Below are 25,465 nucleotides of genomic sequence, written 5' to 3'. Positions count from 1 at the left end.
ATCCTTTAATCTCTAGGTTTAAATTTCCTAGCAGTAATTACCCCTAACCTCTGCCTGTAATCACAACAGCACTCAATACGAAGTCTTCCTGCAGCAATTAAAAAAAAAAAAGTCCTCATTTTTTTTCATGCTAAACTATGATATCTAATTAGTACAATAATAATTTCCCCCCTTATCAGGATAATTTCATCTTTGAATATACATTTTTCAGACTGGAGAGCTCTGTTGCACAGGCATCTTCCAGAAGACTGAATGCAGGCCTGTTTTGTTACCCATTCATTTGTGACTTCAATCATTACTGTAAGCGCATCTTCCACAAAACAATTGCTAAATTATACATTGTGTATCTTTCCAAGCACATTAGATAAATTTTTAAACAGACCAAGAGGAATGATCATGTCACAAGCTTAAAATAAACTAAGCTACAGGATGGATTCCATAACTTCATTTAATATTGATAGCAGCTCCATTTAAATCTTGAAAAAAGCAAATACCTTTAATAAATTTCATGTGAATTATATATTTTGATATAACTATCATACAGGAGTGTGTACACATATAAATCTATAGGTAGAATTATATACATTTCAATATATACCATATATATCTTTTTTTCTTCTCATATTTTTCTCTTTAGTAAAACAAAGCAGTTTTACTTGTACATGGATGTGCGATGCTACATTAAGTCCTGAGTAATTTAAGGGATCGTTAATAAACTACAGTAAATTCTAGTCTTGCAGCTTAAGATCCAGTAGATTCAGTAACAAAAATGTGAACGAAATGTTTAAAAATATGCATTCAATGATGAGCTCATTTTGTGCTTAGCAGAGAAAGCTTGAACGTGCAGGACAGCCATTTGGTAAAAACTTCTTGAATATTCAAGATTAAACAAATACCCTATTTCAATGGATTTATAGAAGCTGATGTAACCTACATCCAATGTGTCAAGCATGGAAGACTCCAGTTATGATTGGACTGAAAATCCCTTTTGCAGAATGTGAAATTCTGTGTAAACATCGGTGCTTAGGGGATTATACAAAAAGTTCAGCCTCAAATGGGGAAAAAGGAAGATACAATGAAATAATTTAAAATGCTTTTCTTGGGATACAGCCAGCCACATGGAAGGGATATTAAAAAAATAAGAGTATTCTGGTGAAAGGGGAAACCAGATGGAAGTCACTGGGGAGGTCTGCCCAGCCACCCACCAGGGAAGCCCCCCGGCTGGCTCGGTTCCAGGGGCCCAGGGTGACGGAGCCTCCAGGACAGGCTCTGCACACAAAGAGAAGGCCGCATTCACCCTGAGGGGCAGGGGCGGCACCCCTCAGTGTCACCGTGGCCAGCGCGGCCCGGCTCTGCTCAGGCACTCGGAGGAGGCGGTGAGGGGTCCAGGCCCCTGGTCGGGGGCTGCTCGGATGAGAAGGCACTGTGTGGCGAGGTTCCATCTCCAGTCCTACCCCGTCCCGTGGCTGCTGTAGTCGAAGACGCCCTTCTTGAAGAACGGCGAGAACTCGCACACGGTGTGTTTGGACAGCGTCAGCCCCACCTTGTCGATGTGCAGCGGGGACGTGGCCGACTGGAGCATCACGCTGAAAAAGTCCCTGAGATACCGCTGGGAAGAGACGAGAGGCAAAGACACGGTCAAGACACGGGCAGGGAGGAGTCGTCGGGGAGGAACGCCTAGAAACGATGCCCCTCCTGGCATGGAGCGGCTGCCACTGCCGTTAGAAACAGCACGGGGAAGCCCCTCCGCTGCGTTCCCCACACTGGACCCACCTGGGGAGCAGCCACGGCGTCCAGCGTGCGGGTGACACCTCTTGGTTCTGACGCACAGGCCATGCTGTCTGCAGACAAGCCCGGGGATCGCCGGGCAGCGGGCGCTGGGGGTGGGGTCTACTTTCCAGCACGGTGCTGGTAGTTAATACCCCGCTTTTTCAGTCAAGTCACATGTGCTAAGTCGCTCCAGTTGTGTCTGACTGTAACACTGTGGACTGCAGCCTGCCGAGTCATGTCCCCCCGCCCAACTCACTGACAGAAAGGCCACTAAGAGGAAGGAGAACAAAACGGCTAACGGTCTGCACGACGCTAAATGCACATTTTTACTCTTATTGACCAGGGGATTTCTGCAGGAACTAACGTCTCTGGCACTAGTAAGTCCTTAGTCAGTAATGTGTCAAGTGGCACAGGCCCTCTGTGCTTTGCAGCTTCTTATACACTGAAGGAAAAGAAACACTGCGGGCGAGAGGGTCCACTGAAAACACACACATTTACAGACCACCCAGTAAAGGAAGCTCTTGCTGAGATTAAGTGTTCTGAACCCCGTGCTCACCCCCACCCCAACCTGTGCACACGTCTGTGGCAGCAATGGCCAGCTCTTCTGGCACCAAACTCGTAAAGCTGCTCTGAGTCCAAGACCCGAGATGCTGGGGCTGAAATCAGACACGGGCACCAGCAAGATGTGTTAACGGAAAAGAAAACATGCAGAAATATTTAATACAGTTCCGGTATGGCAAAGGCTACCTGTAACTGAAAATGGGGTGCAGGGGGTGGGCACGCATCTAACAGGAGAAGGCCAGGGAGGCAGCTAACATCCTACAAGTCTCTGTGCAAACACTTATTTACCCCAAATGTCACTAGAGACACAGATAATGAACCTGTGGCCTGGGGGAAGAAGCCAGATTCAGCTGGCTGAATGAATAACCCACCTCAGATTTACCTCTGAAAGAAGACATTCTGCTCAAGGAAAATCTGTTAGCTTCTTTCTTAAAAACAGTAACAGAGACTACTAATAATTAACACTTGTACGGTAATTTATAGTTTCTAAAAAATCGAACTTTTTCTGTTTTATGAAAGTATAACTGATGCCCAGCGGCTGAGTACTCTTCCAAGGCAGGGCCTGCAGAGTGCTGACACACGGAGATGTCTGCGAAACCAGCACCAGAGCAAGGTGACAGACGCTCGGACCGCACCCAGAGGGGTCCTGCATCACCCAACTGTGGCTTATCTTCATACTCTGCCTCTGCCTACCTCTTTTTTTTTTTAAATTATTATAACACCCGTTATCTGGTGAGCAAGGCTAGTAATCCAGAGAGGAGACGTGAACGCAAGGATTTTTAACTCAGACTGTTTCCCGTGTTCAATACTCTTAACTTGCTGATCTCATGGTAAACGCTCAAGAAATGCTCTCTAAACAAAAAGCAGGTCAAGGTAAGAAGGTGTCAAAACCAATTGCTAGAAAATGGACACCTTGCTCCAGGACTGATTTGCATCAAAGAAGCAGAAGAGAACATGCCCTGACTTCTCTGGGGGCAGAAAAGCCGGGAACATTGACCTAGAGGGACCCCAGATCCAACAAACACGGCTACTGGGAAATACCGATCTGGCACGAGGGGGACTGGGGTCGCCCCGCGGGTGAGCTGTGACTGCACCCTCTCCGTGCGGTGAGGCAGGACCCGGGCCCTCACCTCAGCAGCTCCCTGCAGCCCACGCCCCCACGGCCATGCTCGAGCGCAGACTAATGTCCACGCCGCCTGCCTCCCAGATGCTTTCTGACCGGACGGACGGGAACAGATGATGTATCAACATGTGTCATCATCAGTTCATGAAGCAGGGGCCCTTTAAAGGGCCAAGAAAGCCTGAAGCGATAATGAAAAGAGAAGTAATAGTAAAAGCCATAAATAAAGTGCAAAGAGAGGGTCCTGGAGATCCCCCTTCCCCACCTGAGGAAGCCCCGTAAAGAGAGAGCAAAGAAGCAGTCACCGGCGATGGCTCTCCTTAAAATGAATGCGTCAGCACGCCTCCATGAAACCTCCAGAGAGAGGAGTCTGATCCAGCTGATTCTAAACTGATTATGGAAGAGCTTTTTCTCTGCAATGAGTCTCTGCTCAGCAGAATCGGGTGGCCTTGGCTCCCTCTTCCTAGACCACTCCTTTGGTCAAAGAAAGGCTGTGATAGGAAGTGTTCTTTGCCGAGACCTTGGGGTGCTCTGAAGTGAAGAGGTGATGCGTGGCCTTGGTTGGCTGTGTCGAGAGCCACAGGCTTGCAGTGGGCTGAGCAAATTCTTGCTGGTGAGTGACAAACCCAAAGGACCAGGGCTGGGGCAGGGGACACAAGAAAGAACTAAAATTGCAGAAAATGCCTGGCGTCACAGACAGCATCTCATTCTCTGTAATTCCCCATTGTCCTGGGCCCACTGCTGAGCTGGGGGGAAAGTGCTTACAAGCAACCTTGATGACTAGTATTGATGAGTTCATTTTTAAAAACTGAAACATACAGAGAGAAAACAGCATCCATCATGAATGTACCGCTTAATGAGTTTTCAAAAGTGAACGCACTGGTGTGCTGAGCACTGGGCTAAAAATATAAGAACACTTTTAGAGCCCTGGCAGCCCTCCCCATCCTCCATCCTCCAGGGTAGCCACTGCTCTGGCTTCCTGTGCCACCGATCAGTTCTGCCAGCTTTTGAACTTGATACCGATGGGATCCCACAGGGTGCACTCTTCTGTATCTGGCTTCCACTGCTTAACGGCACTAACGTGACGCTCGTGAGCCTTGTGCACCTGGGTGGGTGTGCTGTGGTCTGCTCGTTTTCACTGCTGCGTAGTATTCCACGGGCCCATACCCTCCCACTTACTGAAGTGAGGGCTACGGAGGGGCGGTGGGTTTGGTTCTTTTGTCTGAGCTTCTTCAGTAATGAAATCGACAACTGTGTAACGGTGTTGGGTGAATCAAGTTTATTACTATTCCTACAATAAAGAAGCTTCCCCTTAGAGCTTGAGGCCTCAGTCTAATGTACTAGAACTCTGCTACTGCATGTATATCAATATACATCCTAATTATATATAAAATACATACTTAAGTACATACATTCATATTAATAAATCCTGCTGTCTGTGCTCCTAGTGTTTTCCACAGCACCTGTGGCCAAAGGGAGAAAATTAAAGTGTCTCCTGTCAAAGCTCTCTCTCTAATGTTGAGTCCAAAGACACCCCCACCCTCCCTGGTGTGTGGAAGTAAAGTCCAGGAACTGAGCCACCTCCCCAGGGCAGTTTACTTTTTACAAAACTCAAGGACTCCAGGAGTTTATGCGCTTATCAGGGTCAGAAGGGCAAAGTAGGAGAAGGGTCTGTGGAATCCAATATCCAATTTCTGTTTCCTTCACATGGCTTCCTCTCCATGAAAATAAGAAAAGCAGACAAATTTCAATCTCTGCAGCCACTGTTGTTGTTCAGTCGCTAAGGCACGTCCAACTCTCTGCAAGCCCATGGACTGCAGCACACCAGTCCTCCATTATCTCCCTGAGCTTGCTCAAACTCATGTCCATTGAGTCAGCGATGCCATCCAACTATCTCATCCTCCGTCACCCCTTTTTCCCTGTGCACTCAATCTTTCCCAGCATCAAGGTCTTTTCCAGTGAGTCAGCTCTGCATATCAGGTAGCCAAAGTATTGGAGCTTCTGCTTCAGCAGCTGTTAGGGATCACAGAAGGCCTGCAGGACCCCTGGCTGGCCTGGTGGCGGGGTAGGGGGAGGTCATATCCAGTCTCTGCTCTGTGAAACACCCCAGATCAGGGCTGCTGAGAGTGGTGGCTATACCTACCATGGTTGGGAGACATTCCAGCCCTGCCTCGGGAAGTCAGATGAAACCCAATCTTCTTTCAGTAAGACTGCAAATCAGGACATAGAATGCAGAGCAAGAGGGGGTCTGGGGATGTCTTGAGAGTGAGCAACCGAGGAGATGGGAGGGACTGAGAGGAGAAGGAGCCCAAAGAGAGGCAAGGGCCAGCTAGGGGATGGGGAGAGGGGATGGGGCGGGATCGGGGCGGGGGGGGGGTGGTGGAAAGAAGAGGAGGGAGAGAGGGAAAACCACACACCACGCTGGGGATGGAGGACCATGCTGCTGCTGCTGCTAAGTCGCTTTAGTCGTGTCCGACTCTGTGCGACCCCATAGACGGCAGCCCACCAGGCTCCCCTGTCCCTGGGATTCTCCAGGCAAGAACACTGGAGTGGGCTGCCATTTCCTCCTCCAATGCATGAAAGTGAAAAGTGAAAGTGAAGCCACTCAGTCCTGTCCGACTTTTAGCGACCCCATGGACTGCAGCCTACCAGGCTCCTCCGTCCATGGGATTTTCCAGGGAAGAGTACTGGAGTGGGGTGCCATTGCCTTCTCCAGGAGGACCATGAGCTGCTTTCAAAGTTGGCAAAAAAAGGTTTAAGAACAATAGATATGTTAGACATTTATCTAGGTTTCTTTTAGCTGCTTGGACCGACACTATAATATAAGGTATTTTCTTATCAATGCTTTTGGAAAATCAAATATAGATGACAAATCTTTACGGGATACTTCAGTACTCATGCACAGCGCCTTGACTTCAGAAAGTGTCTTTCTTCTACAGGTTGTAGGCATATATATAGACACATGTATATATGTGTATATATGTATATGTATCTATGTATTTATTTTTTAAGTCAATCTGCACAGGGGCCTTGAGCAGGGTGGGGGGAGGCAGAAGTCACTGGGAGACATGGGCCCTCGTGGGTCTGCTCCAAACAAAATGTTAAATGGCTTGTGATTTTAAAAACTGCCCCCTCCCCCCAGAACAAAACCAAAATCCTGAAAGGGGACCATGAGCTTTCAGAAGAGGAGGACAAGAGATCAGCAGAAGGATGAGGGGCACACAGATCACCAAGGACGCCCTGCACCAGGTTCCTGACTCCTTCTCTCCAAAGGGGTTCTTTCTGTCCTTTAACTCACGCTCGCCGACACCCCTGAGCTCCTTGGGGATGTCCCCCACATGCACGCACCAGGCAGGCCAGCGATCGCCTCGCTCCTCTCACAGAGAGGCCGTTGATCAACAGCCTGCAATGCTCCAGGCACAGTGAGAACGCGTAATGGCTATTTCATTTAAAGACCACAACAGGGTATGAGACAGAGACGACTACTATCTCCATCTTCTCAGAGAAAAATAACCGCAGTCCAGGAGGCGCAAGTACCGTCCTAAGTGCCGTCCTAAAGATGACAGCGCGTGGGAGTGTGAGGACTCACACCCAGCTCTCCCGAGTCCAGAGACTGGTCTCAGTCCCCAGGCTCCGTCCACAGCCCCCTCTTCTCGGGCCGACCCTCCTCTCCGGGCGCTGCCATCTCACTGGGCCAGGCTGATGGCACTGGGCGTCTTGCCGTCTGGCCTGACGGCGCTCTCACAGGGACAGGGGTGCAGGGTTGTCTAGGGTGAATGCTCCATGCAAACGTGGGGCAGAGACCTCCTTCCTGTGATGCTTCTACTCTTCTACACAGAGTCTACGCACCTCTGCTCACATTCCCAGACCTTCCTCACAGTGCCTTGCTGGGCTCTGGTCATTTCTCGACCACCTTCCTTCTGTTTCCCTTCCCAGATGACATTCAGATTCCCTTCTGAAAAAATACGTCTCCATTCTTTGGGGATGGGTCATCTGGCTGACTCAGGGCAGAGGGCTGGTGGTCTCTTCATCTTCCTCTTCTGGGATGGGCTCATGTAGCCAAAGAGTGCATCAAGATACCACGTGGAGCCTGCAGGGATGCAGGGTCCTCTGGGGCAAGCCTCTCCCAGACTGCAGAGCTGGTGCTGTGGAGCATTTCAAGAGTTTGCATAAGAAATCCAGGGCGGAAGCAGGAGAGCTCTTGGTCTGTCCATTCCCAAGCCCACTTGCTCACCAGGACCACAGTTGTTCCCTACTGTTTGACATCAACACCCCTGGGGTGTCAGCAGGTGTCCGTCAAGAATAAGAGGAAACCTCCCACTTACAACACACCCAGTTCTGGGGGTGGGGGCCTGAAGTGGGCTCAGGACATCTGCCGAGGGTGCCTCTCTTAGGACAAAGTCCATCCTGGGAAGCTTTCATACATACCGTCTCAGATGGGTCAGCCCATGCAAGAGGTCCATTCCCAGCCAAGCATTCAGCTGGAAGACTCCTGCTCCAAACCCAGATACACACAAGGGCAAATCTTTAAAATTCAACACCATTTCAAAAGTCAACCACTAAACATTATTAATCTTTTGAACCAAAAACACAGGCTAATATGGTCTGTTGGCTGTGTTAATGAGTTCTGAAAGGCGAAACACACTCCCTACAGCGATACAGGGCGGTTCAGCAAGAACTTAGTCAATTATCTCAGAGCTTTAGCCTGTTACCTCAATCAATACATTGCACTAAGGGGGGAAAAATGAAATATAATGTGCTGCTACATGCTACTTCACTTTAGACACTTCTGATGAAGGTCATTATATTAACATGATTCATGTGTGACCTATAATATGATTTCAGTGTCGGCTCTGGCTAAAAGGGAAAGTACTTAAGTTCCTGGAATAACCTGAGTAGAAGCTGGATTTGAAGTAGCTTCTGCTGAGTTTTTCCTTTCAATTCGGGAGCTTCTGGATGAAACACTAGTCTGCTCAAAGGGAAGACCTTGTGCTCTACAGCTCATCCAGGAAAAAACCTGGGAGGTCAGAGAGACATTACATGGTGTGGCCGCTCCCATCTCGTGGCCACTCCCCTTTCAGGTCTGGAACCTGGAAGGAAGGGCAAGTCTGAGAACAGGGAAAGGAGGGAAGGTGTGTGGTACCCAGGCTCAGTGAAGGATGTGACAGGGAGCACGGCCAGCATGTGGAGGGCTCAGCCTGGGGAAGGGCAGGGTCTGCAGGAGAATCCTGGGGGCCTTGAACCCGGCTGTAGGGTCAGCAGGTATTTGCAAAGCCTTTCCGGGCTCAGGAGCTCCTATGACCCCTGAGACAGTCTAAGGAGAAGGAGGACAGGTGTCTGCATCCTCTGTTTCCATGTAAGAAGATTGAGATCTCAGGAGACAGGGACTTGGACAAGGGCAACGACTGTAAGACAAAATGACTGGCTCTTCAGATTCGTGAGGAAGTCCTTGAAATTCTCAAGGAGAATCCTTTAAGCCTGTAACGCTAAGGTATAAATGTAAATGCACATGCAGCCCCTTTCTTTGGGGCTGCCCCCTCCCTGCTCAGAATTTACCCTGAATTTCAATCAGCTGCCACACATGCATGTGTGGGTGTGTGAGTATGTATGCGTGTGTATAAGATGGGAATGAGAATAGGGCCTCAGAAGCATTTGAAAGACTCTTTTTTTTTTTTTTTATCTATTGGCTTCTTTCCTTCTATTCTAATTAACGGGGGGGGGGATAAAATCATGACCATTTTATGTTATTAAAAAGTTTCCGCTTTAATAGGGCTCACGGCTGTAACTGCAGCCTACTGCTTATTTCACCCCCGCTGTGTCATCCGAATGATTTCCCGGCCATCTCATTGTTGTGGAGCTCTTTTCATTTTACAAAATTTTAACACCAATCCATAATTTAATTTAAAGTTACTGAAATTATTAAAATTGAAATGTTCTTTAAAAATGTAAAAGGGCTTGAGCCACCTTTCCACCATGACATATTAACAGAGAAGGCAGTTCAGTGGCATTCCTCATTTCCAGAACTCATTAGCCAGGGTGGCAGCTTAAAGACAACTCTCAGTCCAGTTGACTTAGAGGTCTCATTTACCTTGCAGTACTTGGAGAATTAATCATTGATTGATGGGCTCTGAAGATGAATCTGGCCTGGATGGAGACACACTGGGATATTTCTAGACCCCAGAGAGGTCTGGTCACCAGTGGCCATGTTTGTTATGAACCAACCCAGGTGGTTGATGTTATTCACAGTCAAGTCTTCGCAGTTTTAAACTCCCATACATTCTACTCTGAACACCTCTCTCTGGCTATTTTAGGAATTCTAAAATTTGTCTCCATTGGATCAACCATGCTGGGTTCCTTTATCAACATGCCTCCAAATGTCCTCCATGCTCTGATAAAATTAGGACAGTTTTTGACAAGCAGCTTGCTCAACCACTGCACAGGTACTGCACCCTGCTCCCCACGAAGTGACACGGGGAGTGGGCACGTGGGTGTTGACACAGAGCCTGCCCTCCTAGGGCACCTGGCGGCCCACACCATCTCTTCACAGTTCAGAGTCATTCTTCCTGGTGCTGAGCTTCCATCATCTAAATCCTGTTCATCCTTTAAGGACTAAATCAAGGTTTATTCTCTGTTGATCCCTCTCTCTTCAGACCCCATTCATGAACTCAACAAACAAATATTTAACTGAGAGCTTTCCTCCTGCCAGTGCTGCTGGGAATTCAGTAAAAGACAAACTTCATGTCCATCCTGAGTAACATGCAGGCTTTTCAGGGATATTGGACAAGGAAGCAGGAATTAAAATATGGCTCCAAAAAAAAAAAAAAGGAAGGAGATACTTTTGGAGCACCTAGGAGAGGCAGCCCTGGGGACTGGAGACATTTATGCCAAGACCTAGGGACTTCCCTGGTGGCTCAGATGGTTAAGTGTCTGTCTACAATGTGGGAGACCTGGGTTCGATCCCTGGGTCGGGAAGTTCCCTGGAGAAGGAAATGGCAATCCACTCCAGTACTATTGCCTGGAAAATCCCATGGACAGAGGAGCCTGGTAGGCTACAGTCCATGGGGTCGCAAAGAGTCAGACACGACTGAGCGATATTCACCATTCACCATGCCAAGACCTGAGAGGTGAGTAAGAATCAAGCCTGTGAAGACACTGGAGAAAGATTCTGAAGGAAGCCTGTTCCAGGCAGAGGGCAGAGTGGGTATAAAGCCTCATAGTGGGGTAGCAGAGCTTGGGGCATGGCCACTGGTCCAGCAGGACTGGACTGTGCTCAGTTTAGCATGGGGGAGGCACTTCTGCACTGCCCACCAGATTGGTTCTCAACCAGTCTCTGAACTCCTCTGCTTCCTCACCGGGGTGTCTTAGACCAGGGGTCCAGAATGTATCCTGCCAAACTCTCTTGTCTCTGATCCACAGAGTCCTGCCAGGACAAGTCCTGGGACTTGCTTTAACCTAGAGAGTGCCCTGGAGGTAATGCTGAGAGTGAAGAGGTCACCTTGCAGGTTCTGGTGCCCTGGCTGAGCCCAGTCTTCAGTGCAGCCATGATCCAAATGCTGCCACATACCCGTGCCCTGACCCGACAGTGACACTTGGAAAAGGTGAACCACTGACGGAGCCCTGCCCATGTTCCAGAATCACAGCATCATAAGCAACAAAATGGTAGTTTCTTTAAAGCACTCACTTTTGGGTAGGTTATTACTAAGAGATTACCAAAATACACATATTTGGGAAAAGGTAAGAGGTGAAGGAATAAATGGTATTACTCAAACCTGAACAGAAGAAGTTTCTTTGTTTTCTGTTTATAATTTATGATTAGCCATAAATTACAGTCCTATTCTACTTCATGCCAACCTCTTCCAACCCTTTCCGTATTTCTAATGAATAATTCTGTCTTTGCAGGTACTTCTTTCCTACCTTAGGTTTTAAAGTAAATACTTAGAATAAGTAGTCATCATTTGAAATATGGCATTTATTTCTTGATGTTAAATAGAATTCTGAGAGCTCCCACTTAAAATTCATCAGGGTGAAAATGTTAGTCTGTGATTACAGAATCCAAACTATTCATTACCGCTATTCAGAGAATCTTCTTTATGAGTTTAATGACATAAGCATATTGTATTAAATTATTGTACTGCATCAGTTGGACTCATAAATTTAATATACTCAGTCTGGTTCACATATTTTAATAAAATCTAGCAAGCTTTAAAAATTTTATAAGGGATGTGCATTTCAAGTCCATATGATATTCAATTTTTATAGGTTGACATTTTGGCTTGGGGTATTAAGTAGCTTCAATGGTCCTGATGACCCAGCCGGGTCGAGCAGCAAGGTCAGGGTGAAACCCCACAAACAAACTGGCCACATGAGAAAGCCAAGGTCTGCTTGAACTGAGAAGCTTGTTAAGCCTTTCTCCAGAGCACATGTCAACAGCAGTCCCATCTTTTCGGCTTCCAGAGCAGAAGACAGGAGTTAAGTGTTTGGTGCGCCTGTGAGCCAGGAGTGACGGAGTCTCACAGGCCACACTTTCAACTTTGTTTGGTGAAAGCAAAATATGCCAGGACGCTGGGAGGAGCCCAGCACCCAGGGCTCACTCTGGTTCTTTGACTTCTGTTTACTGGGTCTCTTTGTAAGAGATTGGTAACCGGCTAAAGACAGATGCAGAGCAACTTGACACCCTCAGCACAGAGGTGAGGCTGGAAGAGAGCCCTGGAGACACACCTTGGCCGGTGGGTTCACACGCAGCTGGAGTCCAACTCTGCCCTGTGAGCCAGCGCCTCAGGCACTCGGTAACCCTTCAGCCACCATGCTGGGCGTGGGGACATTACGGCACAGGGACAGAGAGTCCCTGAACTCCTCTGCTTCCTCACTGGACTGTCTTTTAAGGATCAGAGTATTAAATGAGCTACTGTCTGTAAAAGCGCTTGGGGCAGGGCCCAATTCACAAGGAGCCTTTATTAAGCCATCGACGCTATTATCTATACAGTTTGGTCCTCTGGAAGTTGTTGGGCAAATCTGTTAACTCTCTCTTCTTTTACATGGGCTTAAAGTATGGAAGTATTTAATGTTTCCCCCTTCAAAGGAAAGTAGAGGACAGCAAGAATCTGGAATATTTTTTTCCCCAAAGTCTCCTAGTATCAGTCACTGGCAGACCCTTTATTTCAAGAGTTGCTTTAAAAGAAGGATGACTTCACATGTTTTTCAAAATGGGGAATCATATTAAACAAATCTAACTGTAAGTCAAATTATCCTCTGAAAGATCATTTTGAATAATGAGATTATGTAAAGTGACATCTGGGGAAAAAACAAACTCCAAATCCTATTCTTTTCTTTCTAAGCTCATGACTCCTCCCAGCACGGCATAAGCCTTCAAAGAGGTTCCTGACATATGGAAAGAGAAGGACGACTCCCAGTGACCAACGTAACTGACAGACTGAACTTGCTGCGTGGCATGTCCTGGCTACAAGGCGTGTAAAGAACTGGTTCTGAAACACTTGAGAATTACTGGCACCCCTAAGCTTCCACCCCTAGTGCAGCCCAGGAACAGGGTGCAGTGAGACGCTTCAAGACCCTGAATGACAATCTCGTCCCTTTCTACCAGCTGTGCCTGGGGGTGAGCAGGGCGATCCTTCCCTTTCAAGTCTGACCTAAGGTCCTCTATATAATCGATGGCACGTCTTCCTTGGATGGCCTTGGATGGCCATTGTTGAGTAACACTGAGTCCGTGAATTCAGGGCCAGGGGGTGAGCTCTGGAGACTCTGGGGGAAGTAGACCCACTGCTCCTTTTTTGTTCTTTGGGCCAGGAGCCCCTGATGATCCTTGAGGGGCTATTTGCGTGGCAAATTATCCTCCTGCCTTGGGAGTTATTTCTCAGGGTCCACATGCTGCCTTGCACCCCAGGGGGAGCCACGGTCATGTCCCAGGTACGAAGAGGACTGTGGCCCCGAGTGGTGGGCCTGTGACCCTGCCCCACAGAGAGGATTAGCTGGAGATCTGGATTATCTGCTCCACTGACCCCCTTCACAGGGACTGAGGTTTGGTGATGACAGGGAAGGTGAAGGCAGGGAGAAAAGCCAGACCAAACTTCTCTAAACGCACCATCTCTAATTTTCAAAGAGGACAGAGTAGGTCTATAATTCATATAAGGAAATGAAAATAAATTCCTTTACCAAACAGATATTACCTACAGAGTTAAGCATCTCAATGAAAAATATATATACGTTGAATCCGTGTGCTTCCTGAAAGACACACTCAATTAGATGACTGACACAGAGATGGCCATTAGGTAATGAGATCTCAGACAATGAAAGGCGTGGGTTTTCTTTCCTTAGGACCTTCAGTTCAGTTCAGTCGCTCAGTCGTGTCTGACTCTTTGCAACCTCATGAATCACAGCACACCAGGCCTCCCTGTCCGTCACCATCTCCAGGAGTTCACTCAGACTCACGTCCATCGAGTCAGTGATGCCATCCAGCCATCTCATCCTCTGTCGTCCCCTTCTCCTCCTGCCCCCAATCCCTCCCAGCATCAGAGTCTTTTCCAATGAGTCAACTCTTTGCATGAGGTGGCCAAAGTACTGGAGTTTCAGCTTTAGCATCATTCCTTCCAAAGAAATCCCAGGGCTGATCTCCTTCAGAATGGACTGGCTGGATCTGCTTGCAGTCCAAGGGCCTCTCAAGAGTCTTCTCCAACACCACAGTTGAAAAGCACCAATTCTTCGGTGCTCAGCCTTCTTCACAGTCCCACTCTCACATCCATGCTTGTAGCAAAACATCATGGGTTTAAGAGGATCTTCTTTCTCTCAAAGGGTTTTACTTATTTACTACAGAGAATGAAGTTTATCAAATCAATTTATAACTCAAAGTCAAACTTTAGAAACCTTTACCACTGTCCTGGACAGCTCCTAAAACCCGAGGAGCCCCTGCAGAAGAGAGTGAAGGATGCTGCCAACCTGGGGCACAAAGACACACACACTTCCCTGGACGCCGGCGTCTGGCTGGGAGAAACGCCAAACAAACCCAGAACTCCATAAGCCTCAATCTTCCAGTCGTCATGACCTCTCTTATCTGTGACTGTAGGGCAGGGCAAGCGGTGCAGTGCAAGTTAAAAGGGACTGATAGGATGTGGGTAGAGAGACGAGCGTACAGATCAAAAGGAAACCTCGCCAGTTAAGGAGTCCTGGGGACGGCAATAGGGCCATTTAATCAAAGAAACAGGGGGCTAACCTGACATCATCCACAGACTCTGCCACGAGGAAACTGCCTGGCAAAGGAAGGAAGGTCAGTTTATAGGGACTGTGCTATTACTTGAATATACCCAGGTTCTTTCTGATGAGGAACTGCAAATAAATGCAATTTTGTGAACTGGAATATGAGCACCATAGATGGAAATGGAAAAGGGAATCACAACATACAGCAAGAAGCATAAATATCCCAGACTGTGGAGACAGAACAGACAGGGCCCCTCACTGACATGGCACTCACCAGCATCTTAAGCACGAGCCTTACCTCGACCCCTCAGCTGGCTGAAGAAAACCCATTGAGAAAAAGATGATGGCTTCATTTACTGCTATTTTCATCTCTGATCAGCAATTTTTTCTTGATTTCAAATAGCAGTTTCTTAATTTCACTTATAAATAATATGAGACAGGTGATCTCAATTAGAAAATAGATTAGAGAAAGTCTGTTTTTTTTTTTTTTCCCCCCTGGTTGCTTGGAATATTACAGATGTAAACATTTTGCAGTGAACTGCTGGAAATAAAAATAAGCCTGTCTAGAAAAGGATGACAGCTTTACATGAGCAAACAATAAAGACAAAAACTGTACAGAATTGGAACAAACTGATGTTCTTCTCCATTTGTTCCCCCCAAATACTGTCTGGAAGTGCTGCAACTACACTGATTCATTACTGCTATGAAAAACCTAAGTGGCAGGTACGGAAGAGAAAACGATTGTCTAGGGAAAACAAATAACCAGTAGAACCCTGAAATAAAGATGCAGTTTACAAAGGCAACAAACGAGGTTTGCGGGCCCAGGACATGGTGTACACCTGTCACCTAAGAAAAGCACAACTCATTCGGCAGACAAATCTGATGAATGGAGAGAAGCGGACTGAAGCGTCTTTAAGAAAGCCTCATGCCGACTGGGCGGGGGTTGGTAGGAGAGAAAAGATGATCCGCCAGTGTTGATATAAATAGTGAGCAGAGAACTTTATGGAGACAGGACAGAGATAGTAGAACAAAAGCACAGAAAGAATTCTGATCCTGTCTTTTGGGCTGCTGCAGCAAAGGGAATGTACAAAGAGGAACTACACTGACCCATGGAAATACACAAATCAACAATTTCCAGATGCAAGAAGCAAGGCCTTCAGGTTTATAACATGAAAAGATGCAAAAGTAACCAGCAGAGCTTTAAAGCAAAGGATGACAGGGTGAGAGGGACCACGTGGCACAGAGTTTCTCAAACCTGCAGGGAGGACCAGCCGAGGGAGGGAGAGAAGGAAAGCAGAGGAGAGGAGGTAAGAGGACAATCAGGCCAGGAGGCTCAGTACAGGCAAGTGGGACTCCAGGAAGGAAAATCCTCAGAAGAGGAAACAATCACAAAAATCTCCCACAGATGAAGGACACGAGATAAAGTCCATGCAGACAGAGGCCCAGAGAAGGGAGCGGCTGCTCACCAGAGAAGACCCCTGAGCACTCCAAATGCTGGGGACAGAGGTGGATAGAATCATGACACAGACAAAGGGCTGGGCACCGAGATGGCTTCGACCCGCCTGCCACCAGCCCTGGAGTCAGAAGACCGTGAAACAAGCCCCCTAAACTACAGGACGGAATGGTTTCCATCTAATATATCCTGTCCAGCCAGCGGCGGGTGAAGAAAGACCTCATCAGACATGTCTCTAGAAATGCACCTCCTGTGCGTCCTTTCTCAGAAAGCTCCTAGGGATGTGCTCCGTTGAAACGAGGGAATAAGGCAAGAAAGAGGAGAACACGGAGCGCAGGAAGGGGAGACAACCTGGGAGGCTGCACAGGAGGATGCAGGTCAGGGCAGACGTGAGCCAGGCTTGTGTGAGCGCATCCATGACTCCCTGATTTTACAGACTGTGCACATACAGAACAGGGCAACAGGCTTGCACACACACACTCACACACACACACACTCTCTCTCTCACACATAAACGCACACATGAACAAAAGCAAAACGGTCAGAAAAGGTATATGCCCAACCCGTAAGGGCAGTGTGAGATCCTCTGAGAGCAAAGACTGGGGTCACTTATTTAGGGGTGACCTTGCAGCTTCCCTGGTGGCTCAGCTGGTAAGGAATCCACCTGCAATGCGGGAGACCTGGGATTGATCTCTGGGTTGGGAAGAGCCCCTGGAGGAGGGGATGGCTCCCCACTCCAGTATTCTGGCCTGGAGAATCCCCATGGACAGAGGAGCCTGGTGCGCTACAGTCCATGGGGTCGCAAAGAGTCGGACATGACCGAGCAACTGACGCACTTTGGACACGGAAGCAAAGGGGTGGGAAAGCGAGGGAGAGAGAAAAATGGAGAAAAGCCACACAGGGGCTGTTGCTGAGCGGGTTCACAGCTGTGCACGTATGGCTGGGCTGGGTCCTGCTGGGGACGCTGAGAAACACGAACACTGTACTTCCAATCACCCCGGAAAGGAGGGGGAGCTGGCAGGCTCCCCACAGAAAGACATGCAGCCTCCCTGTGGGGTCCCTCCAGTGCCTAGCCTCCCTCTGGTTCCCAGCTGGGCTGGGTCCTCCTCGGCTTTGGAGGAGGCTGGGGGAGAAGAGCTGAGGGGCCCTGGGGACACTGCCCGCACACGCTGGACCTGCCGGGCAGGACCAGCATCCCCTGGGGGCTATGGGGTAGGGAGGAGCATGTATCAGCTGTGGGATGGGCCTGGGGGCATGAGGGATCTCAGCCAGGACTGCAAAGGGGGGGGGTACCCACGCCGGGAGCCGGGCATTGCGTGTCAGTCTCTGCTGCTGGCCCAGCTGCTGCCCCCACCCTGAGCTTGCACTGTGACTTCAGCGTGTGGTTTTCTGATGAGGACTTTCTGATTTCACAGCAAGCTGACTCATTACTTTCCTAAGGCTAAACAGTCCTTTTTAAAGGAATTATAATACAAGTTTTATTGCAACCTTAGGTGATAAGAACTCAGGCGAATAGGGTTTCATGCACTGAGCCTAAGTGAATCTATCATCAAGTGACTGCAAAACGTTCAGATGAGCGAGGGGCCCATGAGTCCCCACCCGCCAGGCAGGACTGCGACAGGCTGGTGGGAGAAGTCGAGACGGCTATTGGCACAAAGCCCTGGGCCTGGGCTACACTGTAGTCCTTCCACAGACTCCTGGGCTTCACGCTTTCACAAGAGTGGCCTCGTGCTGTATTATATAACTCTATAGAATCGTATCTATACACAATACTGATTATCTCTAAAACCGACATCTTTCTACACACCTATTAGCTATACAGCTATAACCTCTTTACTATACCTATATAGCTATAACTATGCCTATAATCATATTCACTATATATCTTATTAGATGAAGGACAGAGAAGCCTGCCCATGCTGCAGTCCACGGGGTTGCGAAGAGTAGGACACGACTTAGCGACTGAACAAGAACAAGATCACGCTTTATCTGACTTGTAATTGGTAACATATCCACTGCATGTCTCCTCCTCCAGTGAGGAGTAACAGGATGGGGATGCAGCTATGCCATCATCATCAGGGGCCCTAAATTGACAACCTGGCTCCCAAGAAGGGACTAGAATTTTACTGGGACACTCTTTTATCTACACTCAGGACAATGTGTGCACTAGGCAAAAGGAAAAAGCAGTTTTTCTGGCAGAAATGAGCAAGTGGAACTGAACAGACACGAACACTGCTAGAAATGAATGATATAAAGATGACACCGTCATAGACGTGACTCCAAACGGCCACTAACTCCAAAACCATTGTAGTAACTCGGTGTCCCTGGAAGGAGGCGGGTTTTCTTTCCATCATCCAGCACAGCTTTTCTCTCCGCTTTAGCTGCGTTTCTGACACTCCCCTGGGGCCGGGAGCTAATTAAGTGCTTCAGTTTAGAAGACCGTCCCTCCCCATCCCTGATGTGCTGCGGCAAGCGTGAAAAGGAAGGGATGGCAGAGAGAAGAGACGAACATGGCATTTCATTCTACAGGGTAAACGGTGAGGTCAACAGGAGCCTGGAGCTCACAGCCGTCTCAAGCGAAGCAGGCCAGCTTCCCCCAGGCGCGGGCGACAGGAGGGAGGCCAGGCCACTGGCTCCATGCGTCGCTGGGGATGCCTGCTTCTGCGTCAGAAGCCGTGAGACATGATAGAGAAGGGTCCCTCGCTGTATCTAGGAGGAGAGCAGGAACAATCCTCCAGCCATGGTTTAATTCTGTAATATTCAAGCCTCGTTTCATTTTGCTTTTAAAAGTGACCCAGGAAATGAAAAATGTTCAGTACTGAACTCCACAGCAGAGCAGGCCCAGCTCTGAAGCCCGCCATATTGGGCTGTGCTGCGATCCTCTCATCTGATGCTATTTCCATCAAGAGGAAAGAGCCGGAGATCCCTGTTGTTTGCCAAGCCCCAAACACCTTGTGAGTGAGGGTGGAAGCCAGGAAGAGGACAGATGTTAAGGATTTACTGGGGACTGAGGTGGGGTTCTCATTGGGGCTGATGTTAAAGAGTATCAAAAGCCTCAAAAATGGAAAAATTACCACTGCAGCTGCATCTGGGGTGAACAGAAATGGGCTCTGTCATGATTAATCCTATGTGTTGACTTGCTGGGCCACTAGGTGCCCAGATACTTGGTTGTTGTTCAGTCGCTCAGTCGTGTCTGACTCTTCTGCAACCCCATGGACAGCAGCACGCCAGGATTCCATATCCATGGGATTTCCAGGCAAGAATCCTGGAGCGGGTTGGCACGTTACTCCAAACGCTATTTCCGTGTGTGTGTGAGGCTGTTTCTGGATGAGATGAACATCTGAGTCAACAGACTGGGTGGAGCATATGGTCCTCACTTACGTGTGTGGGCCTCACCCAACAGGCTGAACGAAAAGGCAGACCCTCCCCCGAGTAAAAAGAATGCGTGCCTGACTGTGCTGAGCAGGGACAGTGGTCCTTCCCGTCTCCGGGTGTGAACAGAAACATCAGCCTGCAGGATGGAACGCACTCCACCAGCTCCCCTGGTCCTCTAGCCTCTGGGCCACGGCTCTCCCTGACCTGTGACTGCCAACCGCACATATTGGGACCTCTAAACCCCAAGCTAGGGAAAAGCTAAAAAAACAAAAGCACTATTTCAGTGTCATCGACTGTGTGTAGAAATGCAAAAGACACAAATATGTGTAAAACAGAATCTCACTGTCTGGTTCAGATGAATGCTGCGGGTCTTGGGCACCCACACTCACTTCATCACTGCCCTCGGCTCTCACTCAACAGAGTGGCGAGCCACACTGACTCCGCCCCTGGTGTGTCTCTCTAATCCCCCCACTTTCCTCCACGCCAACAGCCATCACACCCTCCTGGAGGCCACAGTCACGTCTTCTCTGGAGATAGTAACAGCCTAGCCACTGCTCTTGCTGCCGCCGTCTCCCCTGCTCCCTCCACGCTCCCCAGGGTCGTCAAATGTCAGCCCTCCTCTCATCTGCATACAGCGCTCCATGGGCCTCGTTGTCCTGTGGCTCAGGTCCAAAGTCAGGAACACAGCTTTAGGATCTGGCTTTTCCTTCCCTGTCTACGTCGACACCAGTCTCATCTTTCTACAGCAGACTCAGATTCCTGGATCCCATCCCAGTCTCGGTGAATCAGAATCTACTAGAACACAGTCTGAGACTGTATCTTTCAAAAAGCTACTTGAGATAAATTCAAAGATTGGCCACACAGGTTTGGGGACAACTGCTTTGGGAGTCATGTCCTCTGATAACCTTGGAGGTGGTACATGACTGTCTGAGTAGTTACTTGATGAGTCATCTCTGCTCTGACAGGACCATGAGCTCCTTGGAGACGGGAAGGACTCAATTGATGCATGCAAGACAGGCCCAATCGTGCACAGGAAGTGGTCATGAGCATGGGCAGTGACTGCCATGGTCAATGGATTGCTTTAACACAGACAGCAAAGACCATCAAGAGGGAGACCACCAGACATCACGTGCCTCCTCTGAGATGTGAGGGAACAACCGCACCACCTCTACAGTGTTTCTGCCCCAGAAAATCAGACTTGAACTCAATCAAGCCACTCAATCTAACAACTGGTTGAACTGTGGTGTTGGAGAAGACTCTTGAGAGTCCCTTGGACTGCTAGGAGATCCAACCAGTCCATCCTAAAGGAAATCAGTCCTGAATATTCATTGGAAGGACTGATGCTGAAACTGAAAACTCTAATACTTTGGCCACCTGATGCGAAGTACTGACTCACTGGAAAAGCCCATGATGCTGGGAAAGACTGCAGGCAGGAGGAGAAGGGGACGACAGAGGATGAGATGGTTGGATGGCATCACCGACTTGATGGACATGAGTTTGAACAAGCTCCGGGAGTTGCTGATGGACAGGGACGCCTAGTGTGCTGCAGTCCATGGGGTCGCAAAGAGTCAGACATGACTGAGCGACTGAACTGAACTGAGAGGCACATGGTGAATGGCACCATGGGATGCAACCAGCAAAACCTCAAATGTGAGAATTCCCTGGATAAATGGCATGGTTTCATCAACAAACAAATGGTGAGAAAACAAGAGGGAAGGGAAATCTATAGATTATAAGACACTTTTTAAAGAGATTCACCCTAAAATATTTATGGATAAAATAATATGATATCCCTAGTGGTTCAGTTGATAAAGAATCCTCCTGCAATGCAGGAGGCTGGGGTTCAATCCCTGGATTGAGAAGATCCCCTGGAAAAAGGAATGGCTGCCGACTCCAGTATTCGTGCCTGGAGAATTCCATGGACAGAGGAGCCTGGCATGCTACAGGCCATGGGGTTGCAAAGAGTTGGACAAGACTGAGCGAAATAAGCACGCAATATGCTATCTGGCATTTGTTCTAAAATAACCCTGTGAATGGGCGTGTACAGTGACTGAGGTAGAAATGAAACGAAACAGGTCACATGCTGACAATGATGAAGCTGGGTGATATGAGAGGGTGCACTGGGCTTATAACATCATTCTTTCTGCTTCTGTAATATACACTGTCATAAAAAATAAAGTTTAACAAAATGTCTAAGCCATCAATTTCTATCTCATGATATCTCAAAGTTCCTTTAGTGTACTGAAAGCTGGAGATGGTTATATATCCTTTTGCAGAACAGAAATTTGCTAATTTTACAGGCTGCATCCCTTGATTCTAAGAGTTCTTTGAACACCTGCTATCAACAAACCCAACACTCTTAGGTAAAGGCGGTTTCTCTTTGGAGCCAGAATGGGTTGCACAGGATAGCCAAAGGCCCTCTGCCCCAAGGAGAACCAGGGCCATGTCCTGCAAAGAGGATGATCTTCTCTTCTACATGGACATTCTAACTTTATCTTGATGCTAAAATTAACGTACTCAAGTCCTTCTGCTTCTTCACACTAACTTGACAGAAGATCATCTCAACTTTCCTGTCTGACTGGATGAAGGGGAACTTAGTTTTAGTACTGTAGAAAGTGGTAGAAAGAACAAAGAAAAGGGGCAGAGGAAGGGGCAGCCCGTTTTCAGATTTCATAAGCGACCCTTGAAGAAAAAGTCTTCACATATCATGCCGACAGTGCAATTAAAAGTAGCAACAGGTCACGTAGACTATCCCAAGTGATACTACAAGGCAGGTGAACGTGAAGGCCCTCTGCACCAAGCATCAGTGAGGAAAAGCCTTTGTGGCGATACATGAAAATTACAGGGAAAGATAATCTTTATGCCTGTCAATTACATCAGTATTCCACCAGTCCTCTCACCTAGCTTATGCTTCTGTGTGATTACAAGAGATTTCCTTCTTTTTTTTTCCCTCACTATTCAAAGGTTTTAATTTTGAAATGTTTCTGTATTCAAATGTCTTAATTTACAAAGGTGGTCTGTGCTGGGTGGGCACCTCATTGATTTGCATATTCTCAAAATCATTGATTCATAAAGACCGATATCTACCTTGAGTGTGGAAAGAACAAGTGAATAAAAATGGTGCTTGGCAAAGACAGATAAAATAGCGACGTCCAAATTTCAGAGTAATGAGTGAGTCACTCTTAATGAAATATACATTACTATATGCTTAGCAGTAGAGAAAGTATGTATAAAAATATAATTTGTCTAGATGATGACCACCTTCCTTATAATAATTAAAACTCAAACTCCTGAGAAAAATGTTTACTAGTGCCACACTCACTCACCCACTCACCCACCTCCCTGCTCACCCACCCACCCTTCCCTCCTTTCTTGAGCAAAGCAATTAAAGGACAAGAGGAAAATAAGAGGATGGAGGGAGGACAGAAGTGGAAGGAAAATGAAGGCAGAAAAAAAGGAAAGGAAGGAGATTACCAATGTGTGAGGACTACATTTATAAAAAAAATGTATAAAACTCATAAATAAACTTTATTTTTAAGGCAGGTAAAAGTTGATAGAAAAGTGGAGAGGAAGCAAAATTTCTCATATCCAGCTCTCTACACACAACCACTATTAAATTCTCACACCAGAAGGTTGTATGTGTTATAATTAGTAACCTACGCAGACACATCATTGTCCAAGTCCATAGTTCACGTTAGGTTCACTCTTCCCTATTCTGTGGGCTTTGACAATGTATTAAGTCATGTACCCACCATGACAGTATCAAGCAGAGCAGTTTCACTGTCTTGAAAATCCTCTGTGTTCTGCCTATTCATTCTTCCCCGCCCCTGACGCTTTTACTGGGTCTGCAGTTTTGGCTTTTCCAGAATGTCATATGGTTGGAATCATACAGTAAGCAGTCTTTTCAGATTGGCTTCTGTCACTTAGTCCTATGTATCTAAGGTTCCTCCATGTCTTCTCAAGACTTGGTGGCTCATTTCTTTTTAAGGTTATTCATATTTCACTGTCCGGATGTACCACAGTTTATTTATCCAGTCACCTCCAAAGGACATCTTGATTGCTTCCAAGTTTTAGCAATTATGAATAAAGCTGCTATAAACATTTATGTGTGGGTTTTTGTGTGAACATATGCTTTCAACTCATTTGGGTAAACACCAATGATTTCAAATGCCAAATTGTATGGTAAGAGTGTGTTTAGTTTTGTAAGAAACTTCCAAACTGTCTTCAAAAGTGGCAGAATCATGCATTCCTGCCACCAATGAAGGAGAGTTGCCGTTGCTCCACCTTCTCACTGGCATCTGATATTCATGGAGTTTTGGATTTTGGCCATTCTAATAGGTGTACAGAGGTAGCTCACTGCTATTTCATTTTTGCATTCCCAACTGACAAATGATTCCCTCCTATATCCGCCATGGGTTCATCTTCTTTGGTGACGTGCCTGTTCAGATCTTCTACCTGTTTTTTAATTGGGTTTTTCATTTTCTTATTGTTGAGTTTTAAAAGTTCATCGTATGTTTTGGATGAGTCCTTTATCAGATGTGTCTTGTGCAGGTATTTTTTCCCCAGTATGAAGTTGGTATTCTCATTCTCTTGGCACTGTCTTCTGTACAGCAGAAATTTCCAGTTGTAGTAAAGTCCAGCTTATCAACTGCTTCTTTCATGGATTGTGTCTTTGATGCTGTATCTGAAAAATCACTGCCATACCCAAGGTCATCTGGGTTTCCTCCTACATTATCTTCTAGGAGTTTTAATTTTGCATTTTACAAACAGTCTGGATTACTGTAGCTTTTGAAGCCTGGGTAGTGTCAGTTCTCCAACTTTTTCTCCTTCAATATTCTACCAGCTATCTTGGGTCCTCTGGTTCTCCATACAGACTTGAGAATCAGTTTGTCCATATCCACAGATAACTTGCTGAGGGATTGCAGTGAATCCACAGACCAAGTTGGAAGACCTGGTATCTTGATACTATTAAGTCTTATCCATAAACATGGACTATATCTTCATCGGTTTAGTTCTTTCTTTCATCAGTTTTTATAGTTCTCTTCATATAGATCTTATACACAGTCTATTAAATTTTTATCTAAGTATTTAATTTGGGGTCCTAATGTACATTCTATTATGTTCTTAATTTCAATTCCAATGTTTCATTGCTGGTATATAGGAAAGTGATTGTTCTTGTATCCTGCAATCTTGTCATAATTGCTTATCAGTTTCAGGAGATTTCTTGTCAATTATTTTGGATTTTCTATAGAGACAATCACGTCATTTGTAAGAGCTTTATTTCTCCCTTCTGAATCTGAATAATCTTTTATGTCCTTATCTTATTGCATTAATTAGAACTTTGTTTAATTTTAAAAGTCAACTCTAAGTCATATGACAATTGGAATGTAGCAATTTTTAACAGAAGAATTTCTAGGGTCGGCTATGTACCTGGTACCTATCCAAGGATTTTGCATGTATTCTCATTTAACCTTCACAACCACTCTACGAAGTGGGTATTATTAGTATTACCATTTTATGGATTAAACCCCATGGACTATGGCCCACCAGATTCTTCCATCCATGGGATATCCCAGGCAAGCGTACTGGAGTGAGTCACCATTTCATTCTCCAGGGGATCTTCCCATATCAGGGATCAAACCTGAGTTGACTGCTTGGCAGGTGGATTCTTTACTACTGAGCTGCCTGGGAAGCCTGACTGCTCTAGTACTTTCAAGAAAACATCTGAGAAATTTCTCCAAAGGTGAAATTGGAGCACCTATCTCCAAAGGTGGTGGTTTTATTCTCGAAAACTTTATTATTTTAGAGGATTCCCTTGTTTTCATTAATTAGAGTTACTCCTTGGAATGACAGACTATAAGATGATTAGTGGAAATGTTTCAAGTAGATGGTAACATTTTCTGCAATTAGTGACCCAAAATGCACCTCTCATCAATCAACAAAAACAAAACAAAAACTCATCTACTGGAGATAATATAGGT

At 46.9% G+C, this 25,465-nt stretch overlaps 1 protein-coding gene across 1 annotated transcript in view; it reads right to left on the bottom strand.

Annotated features, from left to right (window-relative positions):
* Nucleotides 1-430: 430 nt before the first annotated feature.
* Nucleotides 431-25,465, bottom strand: part of KIF16B (kinesin family member 16B) — a 307,139-nt gene continuing 282,104 nt past the window's right edge. The window contains exon 26 of the mRNA XM_027560269.1: nt 431-1,609. Within this exon, the coding sequence (XP_027416070.1) occupies nt 1,451-1,609 (159 nt within the window). The 3' untranslated portion in view covers nt 431-1,450. The remainder of the gene's footprint in view (nt 1,610-25,465) is intronic.

This window comes from Bos indicus x Bos taurus, chromosome 13 (genome assembly GCF_003369695.1).
Source record: "Bos indicus x Bos taurus breed Angus x Brahman F1 hybrid chromosome 13, Bos_hybrid_MaternalHap_v2.0, whole genome shotgun sequence".
NCBI lineage: Eukaryota > Metazoa > Chordata > Mammalia > Artiodactyla > Bovidae > Bos > Bos indicus x Bos taurus.
This window is presented reverse-complemented; position numbering and strand designations above follow the sequence as displayed.